General features: G+C 38.2%; 1 protein-coding gene across 1 annotated transcript in view; it reads left to right on the forward strand.

Moving 5' to 3' along the window:
• Positions 1–20,378, forward strand: part of LOC104991374 (cytochrome b reductase 1) — a 34,697-nt gene that overhangs the window by 9,354 nt on the left and 4,965 nt on the right. Inside the window, exon 2 of the mRNA XM_010843811.1 lies at positions 7,762–7,970. Coding sequence (XP_010842113.1) covers positions 7,762–7,970 — 209 coding nt within the window. The remainder of the gene's footprint in view (positions 1–7,761; positions 7,971–20,378) is intronic.

Below are 20,378 nucleotides of genomic sequence, written 5' to 3' on the forward strand. Positions count from 1 at the left end.
CGGTTCACATATTACTGAAGCCTGGCTTGGAGAATTTTGAGCATTACTTTGCTAGTGTGTGAGATGAGTGCAATTGTGTGGTAGTTTGAGCATTCTTTGGCATTGCCTTTCTTTGGGATTGGAATGAAAACTGACCTTTTCCAGTCCTGTGCTACTGCTGAGTTTTCCAAATCTGCTGGCATATTGAGTGCAGCACTTTCACAGCATCATCTTTCAGGATTTGAAATAGCTCCACTGGAATGCCATCACCTCCACTACTGTATGCCAGACACTGTGTAAAACAAATGAGTAAGATGTAGTCCTATCTCCACCTGAGCCCTAAATATTTAGAGCTGTCTAGGACTTGAAGTTCAGCTCCTAATTTTAGAGGTCAAATGCCTGACCAGGGTTAAATTTACCACCAGTGATATCAGCTAACTGCTACTGCCAAGTCACTTCAGTCGTGTCTGACTCTGTATGGCCCCATAGACGGCAGCCACCAGGCTCCCCCGTCCCTGGGATTCTCCAGGCAAGAACACTGGAGTAGGTTGCCATTTCCTTCTCCAATGCATGAAAGTGAAAAGTGAAAGTGAAAAGTGAACGTGAAGTCGCTCAGTCGTGTCCGACTCTTAGCGACCCCATGGACTGCAGCCTACCAGGCTTCTCCATCCATGGGATTTTCCAGGCAAAGTACTGGAGTGGGGTGCCATCGCCTTCTCCACAGCGATATCAGAGCCAATACTATTTCTAATCTGTTATAATATTGATTGAGGCACAAGAAAATATAGCGAAAATATGGCTGGTGTTGTTAACAATGCAAGTTTTCTGAATATTTGTAAATGTCTAGCCAATTAATTGAATTTTTCTCTTTTCATACACTATTTGGTACCCAGAAGATACCTTTGTGAGGATTTTAGTCACTTCAAAGAGATGCTTCTAGTACCAAGATGCTAAAACAAATCTTCCAAATCGCTCAGATCACTTCCTTCATTCTGATTCTCCAGAGGTTTTCAGTTTCATGACATTCATGCTGTGAGACAGTCTGAGTACACAGGCATGTTTCAGAGCTCAGGTTCGCCCTGATAGTTGCTGTAGGAATCTTTTCAGGAAGCGTACTTAACGGGGGTTCTCTGCTTGTACATTTAAACTTGAGGTCCTTTGGATTGAGTCTGCTACATTCTGGGGTACACAGGGAAATAAATTATAAATTTTAATAGTCCTGTTCGGAACATTCTACCAAGGAGGTCAAAATAATACTTTATTCAAAAAGTTAAGAAAAGTGTGATGGGCACACCATATTTAAGCAGAGTTTATAAAGGTCTTCAATTTCCAGTGTACTTCACTTTTAATAACTTATTTTGTGGTTCACTTAAAGCTTATCTAAAGCTATTAAGTGGGTCCAAGGGCAGAATACTTTTTACTGATTTGAAAGGACCATTTGGTTTTATATGAGCTAACACTTGGGTCAGCAGTTAGATCTGACTGCCTTTCCTGGAGAAGGAAATGGCAACCCACTCCAGTATTCTTGCCTGGAAAATCCCATGGACAAAGGAGCCTGGCAGGCTCCAGTCCATGGGTTCTCAAAGAGTCAGACACGATTGAGCATATACACACAACACTTGGGTCAGCAGTTGAAGTTTTAATTTGTGCATTTTAAAAGAGAATCTGCTCATTTTCTGGGAAATAATAAATTACTGTACTTTATTAAGATTTATATATTCAACACATACTTATTGAATTTCTGCTATGTGCTAGGCTTTGTGAGCTCTTTGCTAAATGCTGGGATCTGACCGTGACCTAGACAGATGTGCTCCTATCTTCATAAATCACAAGATTTAAAGAAAGAAGAACTAGAGTCAAATTGTTTTCTATATATGGGGACATTTCTCTTCCTCCAAGTGCCCTTCTCCCCACATTCACTTTGACAAATTCTACATTTGCATTGTCTGCTATAAGAGATTTGTGTATGTGGATAGTTTTGTAATGGTATATGGATGGAAAGCTGGTGTCAAACCAGAGATTACATCTTGGAGAATTTGTATTTCACATATCCCTGAGTTGATTATGCTGCTTAGGAACTGAGAAGATTTCTAATAAGTAAATACAACTCAAGTTACTGCGTTTCCCTCTTCATTGTTGAAAGAATAATTGTACACAGGTCTTCCTCCCTCCCTCCCTTCTTGCCTGCCTGCCTTCCCTCCTTCCGTTTCAAGTTTATCACAACAGCATGTTCCACCATCAGCCAGCCTGGGTGGGAGGGGTGTTTGGGGGAGAATGGATACATGTATATGTATGACTGAGTCCCTTCACTGTTCACCTGAAATTACCACAACGTTGTTAATCAGCTATACACCAATACAAAATAAAAAGTTTAAAGTTAAAAAAATTTTTAAACGTATTTTTCACATACATGTGTTCATGTTTCCCCTCCTTTTCTTGCCTCAAATGGTTTTGCCATCTCGGACCTGTAACAGAAAACCCTTGTTTCAATCACAAGTAGCTGTCTGATAGCATTTCCCCTCCTCATGGGCTTCTGAGAACTTTTTCTTCCTTCTCACTGAACCTCAGGAATGGTGTCTAGGTAAGTGCCAAGCCAGAGAAGCAAGAAATATTTAAATTCCACTCTACAGGCAGTTTTTACTGCTGTTGAAAAAAGCTTCTTGTTGAAGAAATGTGGTTGATTTGTTAAGGTTGCCCTTTCTCCTGAAGTTCACCGTATTTGGGTTATTTATGCATTTTAAAAGGCACGTAAACACATTATGCAAATGCATCACTTTGGAGTTATCCTCCATTTATCCAGAGAGCATTTGAAACTTAGTCAGCTACCCTGCAGAACTTCTCTATCACCAGGACAGGTGCTGAAAACTCCGTGCCTGCCTCCTATGAGAGAGCCACTGAGGTTTCCACAAGCTTCCTACTTAGAAGGTGAGACTAATTGCCTATTAAGTTTGCAGGCTTACAGGAATTTTATTCATGAACTCTTTCAACCATACAGAAACTAATATAACAGATCCCCATGTAGTCACCATCCATATTTAAAGATGTTAAAAGAGTTTTGCCATCCTAAAAATTTATCAACTAGAACTTAAAGCTGGTAGGAATAATAGATAGTGCAGGCTGATGAGAGGAGAGGTTGGAGGCAGGCACCCTTAACCTGGGCAAGAAACTAAAAGAGGAGATAGAAAATTCTAAAACTAGACTCAAGGACTAGAGAAAACAAAAATATAATTATCTGGGCCCACTTGGATCAGAGGTAAGTACCTCTCCTGCTTCATAGTAATAGGACAGTATGTTTTACTGATAACCCCAAACCATCAATAAAAGATTAGATTGTGTCCCACTCATGCTATTGCTAGAGAAGAAAAGCTAGTGGGCAACTGACTTGAAAATCATTTGGGTAAATTTGAAAAGTTTAAAAATCAAGTTTTGACACTCAAAGAGGGTAGACTTTCAGTTTTGTGAAAAATTTGACACATTTTTCGGGGTTCTTGCAGTATTGAGAAGAGTGAAAGTTCTTTACTGGGAACGTAACTGTCTTTGAATTTTGGACATTTTTCAGGTACTTTTTGTTCAAGAACCACATACATGCAGAAAAGTACCTAAATCATAAGGGATGTGTTTTCATCGCATGAGCACACTCATGCTCGCATCATGAGACAACATTCCAGGCACCCCAGAATCCCCCCGGTAACTCTTGAACTCTCCTCAGCCTTGATAACTATTCCTGATTTCTAACATCTGAGCTTAGTTTTGATGTTGGAAATTTTGGGTATAATATGACCCAAATTAGGGATGAAAAGCTGTCATGATTCATGGCTCATAATTTGCTTTTCAGGGAAACAGCCTGAGTATTTCCCTTATGCATGTGGATGCATCCATTCAAGCCCTGCAATCTAAGAGTCCTTCCCCTGGGTGGTGCCTGGAGGATATGATGCTGACGACGATGATGATGCTGGTGATAACAATGATATTAATTTAAAAACACAATGATATTGAGCAAACTACTTCACCTCTCTGTGCCTCTACTTCCTCCTCTGTGTAGTAGTAATAATAACTATGCCTTCCTCACAGAGTTGAGTTGATCATTATAATGTAAACAAGTAGGGCACTTAGTATGGTGCCTACTACCTTGCAAGGGCTCGGTTTCGTGTGTGTGTGTGCCCTCATATTTCTGCCCTCAAAGACATTGAAGTAGGATGACAAAGGATGTTGAACTAACTTTTATTTTTTTAATTTCATTTATTTTTTTTTTTTGGCCATGCCATACAGCTTGTGGGATCTCAGTTCCCTGACCAAGGATTGAACCTGGGCCACAACAGTAAAAGCCTGGAATCCCAACCACTATACCACCAGGGAACTTCCTGAACTAGCTTTTAAAAGCATACCTTTTGGGAATTCCCTGGAGGACCAGTGGCCAGGACTTGGTGCTTTCACCGTCAGGCCTGGGTTCAATCCCTGGTTGGGGAACTAGGATCGTGGAAGCTACAGGGCAAAGCACCCCCTAAACATATAGCTTTCAAGGTGTTGTATTAAATGGTTTGAAAAGATTTATTGACTATAGAAATGATTACCTGTAAAGTTTCTATGTCCTCAAGGAAATATTGATATAATCAATCAACATTTATAAGATAGCCATATATGCACTAAAATGAGTAGGTAGTCAGCCTTCAGAATTTGGATTAGATAAAATGAATCTGTCCTAACTGTGATGCCTGCCTCTCAAGTGTTAGAAAGGAACCAAAGAATAGGAAGATTGACATCTTGTGCTGAAAGCTTTAAAGTGACTGAATTCACATCTATTAATATCTTTGTAGGGTTTTTGTGTTTCTGCCTGAAAATGGACAAGATAATCTTTTACATTTTATGATCCAATTAAGTTTCTTATACTCTAAATGTCTTTGAAGGGAAAAGGCAGCAGCTTCTGCTGCTGCTTCTTTTCTGGAATTAAGAAATTTATGTGACCCGTTGCTAATATAATGGGACCCATTTTCCAAGAGAGTATTCTTTAAACTTTTCAACCTGCCATACATTTCCAGATATTTAAATTTTCCGTGAAATGAACATAAGGAGTGGGATGAGAGTAGGTTGGGGCAGGATATTACCTTCCAAAATTAATTGCATGCTGGATAGGGTGGCCATATAATCTACTGATTAAGCCAGGACACTAAGAAAAAGCTTTTCAAGAATCATTTTGCTGAAGTTTACTCTACATGCAGAAAAGCATATGTATAAATGTATAGCTTAATGCATCTTCCCTCAGTGATTGATTACCTGTATAATCAGCACCTAGGTTGAAAATCAGATTATTAGCAGGAGCCCAGAAATCCCTTGTGCATTCCTTTCTGGTTGCTATACCCCTTCTTCACAAGGGCAGCCACTATCTTGACTCTTCAATTTTTTAAATCTTTTATTTATTTTTTAAAAGTATATTGCAATTAATTAATTAATTAGGTTTTGGCCACCTGGGGTCTTAGTTCCCTGACCAGGAATCAAACCCATGTCCCTTGCATTGGAAGCATGGAGAGTCTTAACCACTAAATTGCCAGAGAATTTCCTGTCTTGATTTTTCTTATTGCAAAGATGAGTGTTGCCTATTTTTATATTTCATATCAATTGAATCATACAGTGTATATTTGTTTATGTCTAGTTTCTTGGCATTGACATTATAGATTGATCCATATCATTGAGTGAAGTTCTAGTTTTAGATTATTCATGCCATGGTATGAATATATCACAATTTATTTATTCAGTCTCTTAATGATGAACATTTGGGAATTTCCCAGGTTTTGGCCACAACAAATAGTGCTATAATACTACTCTTAATACATGTCTTTTGGTGAATATATGTATATATTTCCTTGGGGCATATGCCCAGGAGTAGAATTAATATATCATAATGGCTCAGTGGTAAAGAACCCACCTGTCAATGCAGGAGACATGGGTTTGATGCCTGGGTTGGGAAGATTCCCTGGAGAAAGAAATGGCAACCTACTCCAGTATTGTTGCCTGGGAAATCCCATGGACAGGGGAGCCTGGTGGGCTACCATCCATGGGGTTGCAAAAGAGTTAGACCTGACTCCAGTTCAGTTCAGTCGCTCAGTCGTGTCCGACTCTTTGCGACCCCATGAATCACAGCACGCCAGGCCTCCCTGTCCATCACCAACTCCCAAGTTCACTCAGACTCATGTCCATCGAGTCAGTGATGCCATCCAGCCATCTCATCCTCTGTCGTCCCCTTCTCCTCCTGCCCCCAATCCCTCCCAGCATCAGAGTCTTTTCCAGTGAGTCAACTCTTCGCATGAGGTGGCCAAAGTACTGGAGTTTCAGCTTTAGCATCATTCCTTCCAAAGAAATCCCAGGGCTGATCTCCTTCAGAATGGACTGGTTGGATCTCCTTGCAGTCCAAGGGACTCTCAAGAGTCTTCTCCAACACCACAGTTCAAAAGCATCAATTCTTCGGTGCTCAGCCTTCTTCACAGTCCAACTCTCACATGCATACATGACCACAGGAAAAACCATAGCCTTGACTAGACGGACCTTTGTTGGCAAAGTAATGTCTCTGCTTTTGAATATGCTGTTTAGGTTGGTCATAACTTTCCTTCCAAGGAGTAAGCGTCTTTTCATTTCATGGCTGCAGTCACCATCTGCAGTGATTTTGGAGCCCCGAAAAATAAAGTCTGACAGTGTTTCCACTGTTTCCCCATCTATTTCCCATGAAGTGATGGGACCGGATGCCATGATCTTCGTTTTCTGAATGTGGAGCTTTAAGCCAACTTTTTCACTCTCCACTTTCACTTTCATCAGGAGACTTTTGAGTTCCTCTTCACTTTCTGCCACAAGGGTGGTGTTATCTGCATATCTGAGGTTATTGATATTTCTCCTGGCAATCTTGATTCCAGTTTGTGTTTCTTCCAGTTCAATGTTTCTCATGATGTACTCTGCATATAAGTTAAATAAGCAGGGAGACAATATACAGCCTTGAGCAACTAAATAACAACAAAAGGTATGCATAAGTTTAGCTTAAGTAGATACTGCTAGTTTTCCCAAGTGTTTGTTCTCCTTTAAACTCTCAGCAGCAGAGCGTGAGAGTTTTGTTGTTTCATAGCCTCTCCAGTACTCAGTATTTTCCGTGTTCAGCCATTCAGACGTGTGATACAGGTATTCTCATTTCTCTGTTGATCAACGAAGTTGATATCTTAATTATGCTTTCTAGTCACTTGGATATACTCCTTTATGAAATACTTAGAAATACTCTTTCGTCTATTTAAATCTTTGCGCTTATTTTTTCTATTCTTTAGCCTGTCTTTTTCTTGTCAAATTAAGGCACTTATATGAAGAAACCAGACCATAAGATTAGGAATTTAGTTTGGGACATGTTGAGTTTGAGATATTTGAGAGGCATCTATGTAGAAATGTCAAGAAGCCATTGGAATATGTAGGTCTGGAGTTCAGAAGAAAGTTCTGGGCTGGAGATGAGAATTTTGGAGTCCCAACCATGGAGGTAGCATTTTAGTGAGAGACTGAATGAGATCACTCACAGAGAGAGGAAAAAATCCTAAGACTGAGCCTGAGAGGCATCAAGGTTTATTCGTAAGTTGGGAGTAAAGAAGATGCCAGCAAAGAACTTAAGAAGGAACCACTGAGAGGCAGGGAAGAGAGGAGAAGCCAAAGTTAACAGAAAAGGGTTTCATAGAAGGGAGTGTTCACTGCGTCAAAATGTTCATCTTGTGTTGGTTAAAAGAACAGCAACACTGCATTCTGTGCCCTTTTTTCTCTCTTCAGCCATCATTGTATACAGACTGCCATGGACCTGGAAATGCAGCAAGCTCCTGATGAAATCCATCCATGCAGGGCTAAACACTGTTGCTGCCATTCTTGCAATTATTTCTCTGGTGGCTGTTTTTGATTTCCACAATGCCAAGAAGATCCCCAATATGTACAGTCTGCACAGCTGGGTTGGACTGACAGCTGTCATTCTCTACATTTTACAGGTCAGTATCTCAGTGTATTTCTAAACAAGATACAAAAAGTTAAACAATTCAGATACTGTCGATGTTTTCTGTTTTTCATAGTTTCTTGGAAGTCATTTCATTTCCACTAGTCATCATTCAGTTTGTTTCCATTATAAGTATTTTCCCTTGAGGGGGCACCAGAATTCAGTTTTGAGCATGATTGTGAGGTTTTAAATATGGACATATGTATGTTGAGAAAGTGCCATCTCTTCATTTCAAGGCTGCCATCGTTCGCACTCTAAATTCCATGTGCTGGATGAACTAGCACAGGCAAGAGCTCGATATTTCTTCCCCACATTCCCTGTCATTTCTATAAGTTTATGAGTAAAGAGATGAATTTTTACATCTTTGTTAGATTTTGAAGGCTCAGTGATTTTTTAATTTTCATTTCACTCATTAAATGTCTTTATTTATTAAAAACACATACTCTTGAGAGCACTATTTTTAAACATGTTAAGGGAGTGAGATAGGAATTTGGCTGTTCAAGGTCACAAAAGTAAAGGTTAATTTTTTAAGGTTTTGGTGTTAACCATTTTGTTGAAAAATCTTTGTAAACTATGTCAATTCATTTCCCTTCCTTAGTACATATATCCAACTCCTGATTGGGACATCATTGTGAACTTACTGTCCTGTGGATATAGGAGAAGAAATGGGAGTGAGTTTGTAAAGCCTCAAGGCATATCTTAGAATATATGAATGTATGACCTTTTTAAATAGGGATCTCTTAGAAGACATTTATTTGTCATTTTTCTTCTTCTTAAGTAAGGATTTTAAAGCCTTAAGTCTTCTTTAATTTTAACTAAATAGAAGTTGCTAGCTATACGGACACTATTAATTATTTAATTTGGATTAGCATGCCAGGAGATAAGGATCAGGGGATTGAAAGGTGCCAGACAAGAGGGGAGCATGGGGAAAATCCTATATCAAACATGATCTTCCTGATCAAGAAGGAACAAGGAAAAGATGCCATACTGGATGGCCGAGCCGAGCCCAGATCTCCTGCCCTCAAAGTTGATTTTCCCTCAGTGTTCTCATCTGGAAGACAGTGTCCTCCTCTGCTGCAGTCAGTGGGCCGTTTCCCTTCAGGGTAGGATGGTACGAGCAGGGGACATCCCTCAGTTGCTTTGGGGGTCCCCTTGGCCTACTAGCATCTTTTCGGGACTTTCTCAGCTCGCTGTTCTGCTTTCAGCTGTCGGTTCCCCTCACTTTGCCTCACCTCCTGTGGGCCACACCAGGACGCAGTAAAGGAGAGCCAGAGCGCATTCTGCAGATACCACTGTGCATTAAGCAGACAGCATTCTGCTTACCTCCTGTAACCCCTTAAGTGAGATAACCTTTACGGTCACTAAGGAAGAAGAGGTGGCAGAGCTAGGACTCAGGTCCTGGTCTTGCCAATCCTGAGCCCTCCCCGCTTGGTTCTGCTGCCTCCACAACATCCCCATCATCACTCACCTATGTTTGAGCATCCTCGGTGGAGGGCCGTGTCTCTGAGAAGCCGAATGGAAACCACCCACCCCAACTCTGTGTAGCTTCCCTGTGAGAGGGTTCTGTGCTTCTGAGTACAAAGTTAAAATGGATTAGATGAAATGCCTTTACTAAGTTAGTTATACACCAAAGCATTCTCTGAACACTTGCAAAGATGTATCAGAATGTTAATGCTGATGATCTCTATGGGGCTGTATTCTAGTTGATTATTTTTCTTTTCACTTTCTGCATCTTCTAAATATAGATGCATTTCTTGTATAACAATAAAAAGCTTTTAAAATGAAAACAAAGTTTCTTACACTAGATCTTTTAAACTGGAATTTCTGAAAACTAATTTTATGCTGTGCTCTATATCTTAATATGTAAGATTAGGAAATATATATTGGAGAAGGCAATGGCAACCCACTCCAGTACTCTTGCCTGGAGAATCCCAGGGATGGGGGAGCCTGGTGGGCTGCCGTCTATGGGGTCGCACAGAGTCGGACACGACTGAAGTGACTTAGCAGCAGCAGCAAGAAATATATCGGAATTAGCAAAAAAGAGAATATTTATTCTAAAATTTGGGGGTCTTAGATAAAATGGTTCTCAGAGGAATATAGGCTTAAATGTGTTTATTTATTGGAAAGAAAAACTTAAAATATATAAATGAAGTATTCACTTAAGAAAATAAAAGATTGATTATATCTCAGTAAAACAAGAAGGGAAAAAAAGGAAATAAAAAAGAACAGCAAAATATACAAGGAATAGTAAAGACCCCCTCCCTCCCATCCAAAAAAATCTGTGAACAATTGTATTATTTTCTGTTGTTGCCGTAACAATTTACCACAAACATGGGGGCTTAAAACAATACAAATATATTACCTCACAGTTTCTGCACATCAGAAATCCATGTTGGCTTGGCTGGTTTCTCTGCTCAGGGTCTCACAAGGCCAAAGTCAAGGTGTTAGCTGGCCTGGGCTTTTTATAGAAAGACTCTAGGGTAGAATCAACTTGCAAAATAGGTCAGGTTGTTGGCAGAATCTAGTTCCTTGTGCTTGTAAGACTGAGGTCCCAGTCTCTTGCTGGCTATTAGCTCAGGGCTGTTCCTAGCTTCTCACTCTGTTCCTTGCACATGGCCCCCCTCCATCAAACTGGCTTGGAATCTCTCTGACTTCTCCCTCTTTCTCCTCTTCATCTCTTCTTCCTCCAGCCAAAGTTCTCTGCTTTTGAAAGGTTTATGTGATTAGATTGGGCTGCCCATATAATCCAGGGTTTTTCCCCAATCAGAAGCATCCATAACCTTAATTACATCAGGAAAGTGTCTTTTGCTACTATAATGTATTCACAGCTTGCAGGGATTAAGTTGTAGACATCTTTGGGAAAAGGCATGATTTAGCCTATCAGAACCATAAATTTTAAAAAAAATAGAAGAAATTATAGATAAAATGAAAAGCTGGTTCTTTAAAACAAGTAGAATAAAATAAAAGTGCACGTGTGCAAATTGCTTCAGTTGTGTCCAAGTCTTCGCGACTATAGACTGTAGCCCACCAGGCTCCTCTGTCCATCGTGTTCTCCAGGCAAGAATACTGGAGTGGGTTGCCATGTCCTCCTCCAGGGGATCTTTCCAACCCAGGGATTGAACCCATATCTCCTACGTCTACTGCATTGGTAGGTGTGTTCTTTACCACTAGCACCACCTAGGAAGCCCAGGATAAAAATAGATAAACCACTGCAAATCTGATTGAGAAAAAGCATAATATACACATCATTCAGAATTTTAAAAATATAATCACAGATACAAATAATATTTTAAAATTAGGACAGTTTATTAAATTTTAATAATATGGTAATATTCTTTAAAATCTTAAAGAAAAAATGATTATTTTCTTGCCAAGTATAAACTAACAAGTTGACCCAAGAGGAATTAGAAAACCTAAGCAGACCAATAACATTATAAGCAATTCGTCAGGTCATTTGAAATCTATCATTTAAAAAAGACATTAGGAGAAGGCAATGGTAACCCACTCCAGTACTGTTGCCTGGAAAATCCCATGGGCAGAGGAGCCTGGTAGGCTGCAGTCCATAGGGTCGCTAAGAGTCAGACACAACTGAGCGACTTCACTTTCACTTTGCACTTTCATGCATTGGAGAAGGAAATGGCAACCCACTCCAGTGTTCTTGCCTGGAGAATCTGAGGGACAGGGGAGCCTGGTGGGCTGCTGTCTATGGGGTCGCACAGAGTCGGACACGACTGAAGTGACTTAGCAGCTTAGCAGTTCCAGATTGTTTTATACTTTGACCTACAAGGAACTAATACTTTAAACCAATCCAGTACACTGGGAGGAAACAAGCTCTTCTTCAACGTGGCCCCGTTGTGTACTGCATACTTCATATCTAAGGAGGCAGCTTTAATAATAAACACCTTTACCAACATCTAACAGCAAACATAAGCTTAAACTCTGAAATACTGAAGACATTTCCATTAAAAAATAAAACACTGATGTTTGCAACCTTTGTATTCAATTTCATTTTAGAGGTTTTAGCTAATGTACAGCTAATGAAAAAAATACATATAAATAATACAAAATTTGTGACCCTTTTTCCTGTTTTCAGATCATATGATATCTAGAAATCCAAGAGATGACTAAATTATGAAAGAATTTGGAAAAGTATCTGGATAAAAGATAGCCAACAGAATCCAATGACTTTTCCCTATACTACAAATAACCACTTAGAATAGGAAGTAGAATCCTGTAAATTTTACAGTGCAGTACTATAAAATTCTACCAAAAAACAGAAAATATGGTATGAAGAGAGGAATACCATGCTACTGAGAGAGAAAAATTAATATAGAAACATTCTTCCTTCTTCAACTGTATTTTTATTATAATTTTAAACCCAATGAGAATTTTAAACTTTATGCAAAAGAATAAGTGCCCAAGGATAACCAAGAAAATTTTGAAGTGCAGGGAGACCTGCTTTATTCAAAACAAGGTATTCTCACAGGAATAAACAAAATATATTCATGGCCAGAACACAGAAGACAGACAGTATATATAATAACTTTTTCTATGACATTATAGTATTTTAATTTACCAGGGAAAGAATGCTTATTTAATCAATGTTATCATCATAACTGACTGCCCATTTGAAGGAAACCAAACAAAAAGACTATGTATATCACACAAAAGAAAAAAAAGATACCAGATACAGTAGATTAAAGATATGGATATAAAAAAATCCAAAATCAAAAGAGAAAAAGAAAATTAAAAAGCATGTAATCTGTATAATACTGAGGTAGGGCAGGCTATAAGGTTGACAAGAAATCTAGAAGGAAAAGAAAGACATATATGGGTACATAAATTTTTTTAAAATTATTTTCATCTCTTAATATCTTTGGGGGATTGGTTCCAGGACCCTCTCAGATACCAAATTCCAAAGATACTCAAGCTTCTTGTAAAAATTGGTGTGGTATTTGCATACAGGACTTGCCTGGTGGCTCAGATGGTAAAGAATCAGCCTGCAATGAGGAAGACCTGGGTTTGATCCCTAGGCTGGGAAGATCCCTTGCAGGAGGGCATGGCAACCCACTCCAGTATTCTTGCCTGGAGAATCCCCATGGACAGAAGAGCCTGGTGGGCTACAGTCCATGGAGTTGCAAAGAGTGGGACTCGACTGAGTGACTAAGCACATATTTGCATATAACCTATATGCATTCTCCCATATACTTTAAATCATCTGTAGATTACTTACAATACCTAATACAATTTAAATGCTATGTGAATACAATGTAAATCCTATATAAATATTTCCTGGTCTATGGCAAATTCATGTTTTGCTTTTCGGAACTTTCTGCAGTTATTTTTCTGAACATTTTTTTTTTCATCTCTGGTTGGTGGAATTTATGGATTCTGAACCTGGGGCTATAGAGGACTGTTTGTATATGTGACCAAAGATAATAAATCACCAGGAACTGCTCAAGGAGATATGGGGAGTAATCTTGTTATGTGTTAAGGCTTAATGTGTTTAATATACAAAACAACTCCTAAAAATCAATAATTAAAAAGTCAACCTAATAGAATTATGAACAAAAGATTTGGACAGTTCAGATAAGAAAGAATTAAATCACCAATGAGCATATGAGAAAATGTCCAACCTCACTAAGAAATTAGAGAAATGTAAGTTAAAATAACAATAAAATGTAATTTTCCTCCCATGAAATAGACAGAACAATAATGATATCCATTGCTGGCATAGAGGTGAGAGGTAAGGGTACGCTCCTACACTGCTTATGGAAAAGTGAATTGCCACCAAATTAGGGAAGTAGTTTGTTAATATCTATTATTTTTTTAAAAAATATATATATACTTTTACACAACATTGTAACATATATACTTACTCTTTAACCTAGCAGTCCCACATTTGGGGAGATCAGAAATAAAATGCTGTCACAAAAGGAACTCTAAAAAAGGATTTTTAGTGCAGCATTGCTTGCAGGAAATGGGAAGCAAACTAAATGACCATCAATAAGAACCTGTGGTAAATCTGTTGAATATGACACAGCTATTACAAAGAATGTAGTTCTGTCTAGTGTGTGATATGTATGCATGCTCAGTTGTATCTCTTTGTGACCCCATGGACTATAGCCTGCCAGGCTTCTCTGTCCATGGGATTCTCCAGGCAAGAATACTGGAGTGGGTTGCCATTTCCTTCTCCGGGGGATCTTCCTGACCCTGGGATTGAACCCAGCATCTCTTGCATCTCCTATATGTTCTTCAATGTAAAAAAATACTGAAGAATAATGTGTATGGTAAAGTGTCATTTGAGAAGGGGGGAGGAAAGAAAGGGAAAAAAGCATTTATGTGTAGATGGGTAAAGAAAGTTATGGGAGAATATACCAGAATACCATTGTGGGGTTGTTGGGGAATTATTTGTTCTGGGGGAGGGTATTAAATTTTTAAATGCGTCTTGTTTTTCTTGCTTGAACTTGTGGCTCTTTTGTCTTAAAATATAAGTAAATCACATGTCACAAAAGATCATATATACACAATTTTTAAAACTAAATAAGCAAACAGTGTTCCCTCAAATCAGGTTGTGAATATTCATGTCACGTGTGGTAACTTCTGGTTGGTTGTTTGGAGACCAGATGAACCATTTCCTTCCTATTCCTTTTCTGGGAAAGATGACTACATTCCAACTTTATTCGGTTATTGCATCCAAGCTGTTTTTAAGTTACTTGCATTGCTTCCCTGAAGAAGTGACAGAAGAGATCACCCAGATGTTCTCAGGAAGAAATTAAACGAAAGAATATTTCCTATCCCCATGGAAAGAAACCAATTCTAAGCTTGCTTTCTTTGCTTTTGATAGGAGCTAAGCCTCTTTCTTAGGCTTCCCTGGTGGCTCAGACGGTAAAGCGTCTGCCTGCAATGTAGGAGACCTGGGTTCGATTCCTGGGGTTGGGAAGACCTCCTGGAGAAGGAAATGGCAGCCCACTCCAGTACTCTTGCCTAGAAAATCCCATGGACGGAGGAGTCTGGTAGGCTACAGTCCATGGGGTTACAAAGAGCCTGACACGACTTCACTTTCACTTTCAAGCCTCTTTCTTATTAAGATTTACAAAGATTCCTCCCTATTCTTAGTTGTAAAAATTCATGAACCACAAAAACATGCTTTGACAGAGATGTGCCTCTGTCAGATTAAGTTAGAAGTAAAAAGGGGAACCATTTTCTCCGTGAATCAGGACGAATTCTCCGTCAGTGGAGGTTCTCGGAGCTGCCGCTTGTAGGTGGAGAACAGGAAGTCCCCCCCTCTTGGAGCAGCTACAGCAGCCTGCTTGCTGCTCACTTGCACAGCCGCCAACTGTTGTGCACTTCAATTGCAAAGTATAATTGTGTGCAGGCCATTCATCCACGTTTGTGAGGTCTGTTTGCATTCTTCCCAAGACCAACTCAGTAAACAAACCTACCACAGAGTATGAAGAGCATGGAAGAGATTGTCAAGAGATTACCTTAGTGATCTTGAACTTTGGTTTAACCACTTTATAAAGTCGAGATTTACCGGCCAAATGAAGCCAGGGTCCAGGCTGTTTCAATAAATGAAAAGAAGCAAGAAAGGGGACTAGCAACAAAGCAATACAACCAAAACAAGCTGAAAGTCTTCACGCTTCCCGTGTTTGTCTATGAATTGCAAAGCATTTCAAATTGTAGGCTCTTTTTTTCTACTTGTGACATCTAGCCTATGGGGGATTTAAAAAAAAAAAAAAAGAAGCCAGTGTGTGTGTGTGTATGTAGAAGTTATGAATCATAATAAAATTAACTCTCATAATTCCACTATCCACCTTAATTTAGAAAACATAGAACCCCTCTCCCCCTCAACTTGATCCCACATTTTTCTACCTATCCTAACTCCTGCAGGTAACCATTTTCCAGAACCTTTTTCTCATTCCTGTTTTTCTTTGTAATTTTACCACATGCTGTAAATTCCCGAACAATATGTTGTTTACTTTGTATTTTTTATTTTTTTAAGAAACAGTATCATTAAGTATTCGATTACAATTTTTTTCATTCTATTGATTCAACTATACTGACTCCTCTAGCTGTAGTTTAATCATTTCTACTTTTGTATTCTGCTGCATAATAGGCCACACATTTACTTATCTATTCTCCTGCTATTACACTTTTAGATGATTTTGAGTTGTATTCTGTTTCTGACAATGCTGAATTGATCATTCACATACACATCTCTTGGCCCTCATATGCAAAGGTTTCTCTGGCGGTATTCTTACAATAACAGTTGTATGCTCAGTCTAAAATAGTGTCAACTTGTTTTCCAAAGTGTTTCCAATTATGTTGCTGTCAGCAGCAAATAAGAGTTCACATATGGCACATTGTTGCCAACATGCATCCTCTTCTCACTTTTTAAGTGTTGCCAAAGTGGTGGGTATAAAATGATGTCTTGTGATTTTCCTGTTTATTTCACTGGTTACTCGCGGTTCACCTCTAAAAAAAGATACCTGTTTGTGTCTTTTGTGCATTTAAACAATGAGTTTGTTTTCCTTTTTCTTAAAGGTTTGTAGGTATTCTGTGTCAGATTCCTGTTCATTTATATGTATTATATATATCTTCAAGCATTGAGGCTTGTATTTTCTCTTTTCTTAGCATTTTTTGACGAATAGAAATTCTTAATTTTAGTGAAACAAATTAATCATCTTTTCCTTTAGGTTATCATTTTTTGTTTTGTTTTGATGACTTGTTTATGAAATCCTTCTGTACCGTGAGGTCAAAACAAACCAGTTCTCAGGTTCTACTCCAGACCTCCTAGATCAAAAGCTCAACGATGGAGGGTGGGGAGGGGGAAGGTGGGTGGGCCCTGCAATATGTGCTTTCATGGTCCCTGCAAGTGACTCAGATACACACTAATATTTGAGAACAGTTGGTCGAAGAGAAAAACCTATGAATAGCCAAGAGGTTACATTACAATAATATTATTGGAAATATTAATTTCTTTTATGTTTTCTATTAAGAGTATTAAAGTTTTGTCTTTGATATGAAGTATACTTAATTGATCTAGAATTGTTAGTTCATGATGAGATACTGTTATCTAACTTCATTTTTTCTGCAGATTGATAAGCTCTTTCCCCAGCACCATTTATTGTCCCTGTCTTTGCCATTTATCTGCACTGCCAGTTTTGTCTCTTTTTCTCTGCATCCAAGCCAGTGGAATTGAAGAGTATAGAAGTATTAAAGTATATTTTTGTTGTCGTTTAGTCATTCAGTTGTGTCCAACTCTTTTGCAACCCTATGGACTGTAGTCCATGGGATTTTCCAGGTAAGAATACTGGCGTGGATTTCCATTTCCTTCTCCAGGGATCTTCCTGACCCAGGCATCAAACTCACATCTCCTGCACTGCTAGGCAGATTCTTTACAACTGAGCCATCAGGGAAGCTGTTGAAGTACACAGAAGTATATAGAAGTATTTACAGGGTATAAAATAGAGGTAGAGATAAGAATCTTTGAACTGTTCTTTTTTTGAAGAGGATACTTCTAATATTTCACTATTCAGTACAGATACTTCACATTTTCTCTTATTCCAGTTTGTGAATTGGTTTTGTTTTTCTTTTGAAATCATGAAAGTGAAAATAGCTCAGTCACGTCTGAGTCTCAGTGACCCCATGGACTATACAGTCTATGGAATTCTCCAGGCCAGAATGCTGGAGTGGGTAGCGCTTCCCTTCTCCAGGGGATCTTCCCAACCCAGGAATTGAACCCAGGTCTCCCACATTGCAGGCAGATTCTTTACCATCTGAGCCACCAGGGAAGACCTGAAATCATGAATGAATGTAGAATTTTATTGGATGTTTTTTGTGTATGTTGAGATGTGACTTCGGTTTTTCCTCTTTAATCTGTTAACGTAGTCAGTTACATCAATGGATATTCTAATATTAAACTTGGGTAAATTGAAAACATTTTTAATTGTTTCAAGATTCTCTTTTGCTCTCTGAAATATTCAGATTCTTATCTCTTATTGTTTTATCTGTGTACTAACTAGGCTTCTCAGAAATGCCACTTCACAACTTTATAACTTTTGTTTAACAGGAGAAAATGTGGTCCCTGACTTTTTCCTTGCTTACATCCAAATATCTGGTAGTATTTATGAACACAGGACTTGGAATCTGGAAGACCTCAGTTTGAATCAGTTTCATTCATTTGTAATTTGTGGCCTTTGGACTTGTTATTGAACTTTTCTGGGCTTAGTTTGCTCACTTAGTAAGACTTTCGTACATCCTTCACAACATCATAGGAACCACGGACAAATATCGAAAGGCTCAGCCTAGGGCTTAGCGTACTAGAATGACACAAGTCAACTGTTGTTATTAAAACTGGAAGCCTTGTGGTAGGCTCCTTTACAACCTGAAGATGACCTTTTTCATTTCAGCTATAGATCATTAACACCTTCATGGTTGAGAATATCATTTTATGTCATTGAAATTTTATTCATGATTTATCCATGGAAATATATTTTTTCCATATTCCTATTCTCCTGCCTCTTCTGAGATTCCTAAGATTCTTATTGTTTTGAATGATTCTTACTGTTTTCTCTTATTTCTTTCAGAATTTATCTTGTGTGTCTCTTATAATCCCGTAAAGCTCAATGATATAAGTAGATGGGACATCAGAAATTTGCTTACAAGACCCCATTTAACTCTGTTGAAAAATACTTATCCATTTTTCAACAGAATTAAATACCAATTATGCATTGGATACCTATCTAGCTTGTGGGGGATACATTGTTCCACAAGACAAGCATGGGCCCAAAGAGAAATGCTTAGAAAAAGGAAATAAAGAATGATTAATATAAACTATACATCTTTATGTTATAAATTTGCATAATTTGGAACACTTTTAATCAAAGATAAGCATCCTGTAATTTTTTTTCTTTTCCTTTTAAAAATAACTTGATGTTGAAAAAAATGTTTTCATAGCAAAAGTAAGACTTAGAGCGCAATCACCCTGGAGTCCTGTAAGTCCGATGCCCCATCTACTTAGATCATTGAGCCTTATGGGATTATAAGAGACACACAAGATAAATCCTGAAAGAAATAAGAGAAAACATTAAGAATTATTTAAAACAATAAGAATCTTAGAAATTTCAGAAGAGGCAGGAGAATAGGAATATGGAAAAAAAATATTTCCATGGATTAGTCACAGAAAAGATAGTGTGACTTACTCATAGAAATATATTTGTCCTAAATCCTTGGCAGTCACTCACCTAAGCCCCATTTTTGTATAGAAAGTACAACCTGTACATTAGGATGCTTGCCCTTTGATATTAATACTAAAAGAATCAATCACTAAAGAGCACTGAAGGAGGATTAGGAACACTCTGAACCACCAAGGAGGACTCTCTGAACCCTTTGTAATATATTCAGGCATTTGTGACGTTAATGAAAAATAAAGTATGCAAACCAGCCTATAAAATGCATTTTCAGTTACTTTGCATTCATTACTATTGCCTTTATGCTGATTTCTAAATGTGTTTTAGGGCTTCAAACCCCTTCTGTTTTCATTCTTCTCTATCCCCCTTTGATCTCAATCAGGAAAAATGAACAGTGATGCTAGTGTTTCTTCTCATTCTCCTGTCTTCTCATAGTTGTTTTGTTAGGGTGGTAGATCCCAAAGAGATAGCTGAAAAAAAAATACCCCTCTAAACTCAGTGGTCATTAAGTCATCTTTATTTTCTGGAGGCGAAGTGATTCCTTAATGGGCAGGAGTGTGGGACAACAAAACAAATGTGAAAGCATTAACAGACTTCAGTTTCTGTAAGAATCTTACTGTCTTCACTGCAGAGAAGTATCCCAGTAAGGATTTAATTATTGAGGAGATGGAGAGAATTTTCTGCAGAATTCATTTCTTCCTCATAAAAAAAAACAAAAATTGTCATGTTTTTTCCACATAGCTTTCTTTAGGTTGTACTGACAAAATGTGTCCTATTGTACTTAGATTTAGTGACTTAAAAGTCTTTTACTTCCCTTCCTACTTGGCAATCTTACAGAAACTGATAAGAACAATTAAGTATCAGAATGTCCATTGTAGCCTTATTAATGGCTGCAAAAACCTGGAAATAGAAATGTCCAGTAATAGGGAAATGAATAATTTGTTAGTCTTAAAATATTAGCCATTAGAAAGAATAAACTAGATTAACATGAGTTGATACGAAAAGATCTCCAAGATATACTGTTAAGAGAAAAAAGCAATATGCAGAACAAATATGTACAATAAAACCCCACTTACATTTTTAAAAACTCCCTCTTTCTCTCTCTAAAAAAATTTTTATTGAAATATAGTTGATTTACATGTTGTATTAGTTTCAGGTATACAGCAAGATGATTCAGTTATATGTAAATATATATGTGTGTGTATACA

The sequence above is a fragment of the Bison bison genome, unplaced genomic scaffold (genome assembly GCF_000754665.1).
Source record: "Bison bison bison isolate TAMUID 2011002044 unplaced genomic scaffold, Bison_UMD1.0 scf7180017864190, whole genome shotgun sequence".
NCBI classification, from domain to species: Eukaryota; Metazoa; Chordata; class Mammalia; order Artiodactyla; family Bovidae; genus Bison; species Bison bison.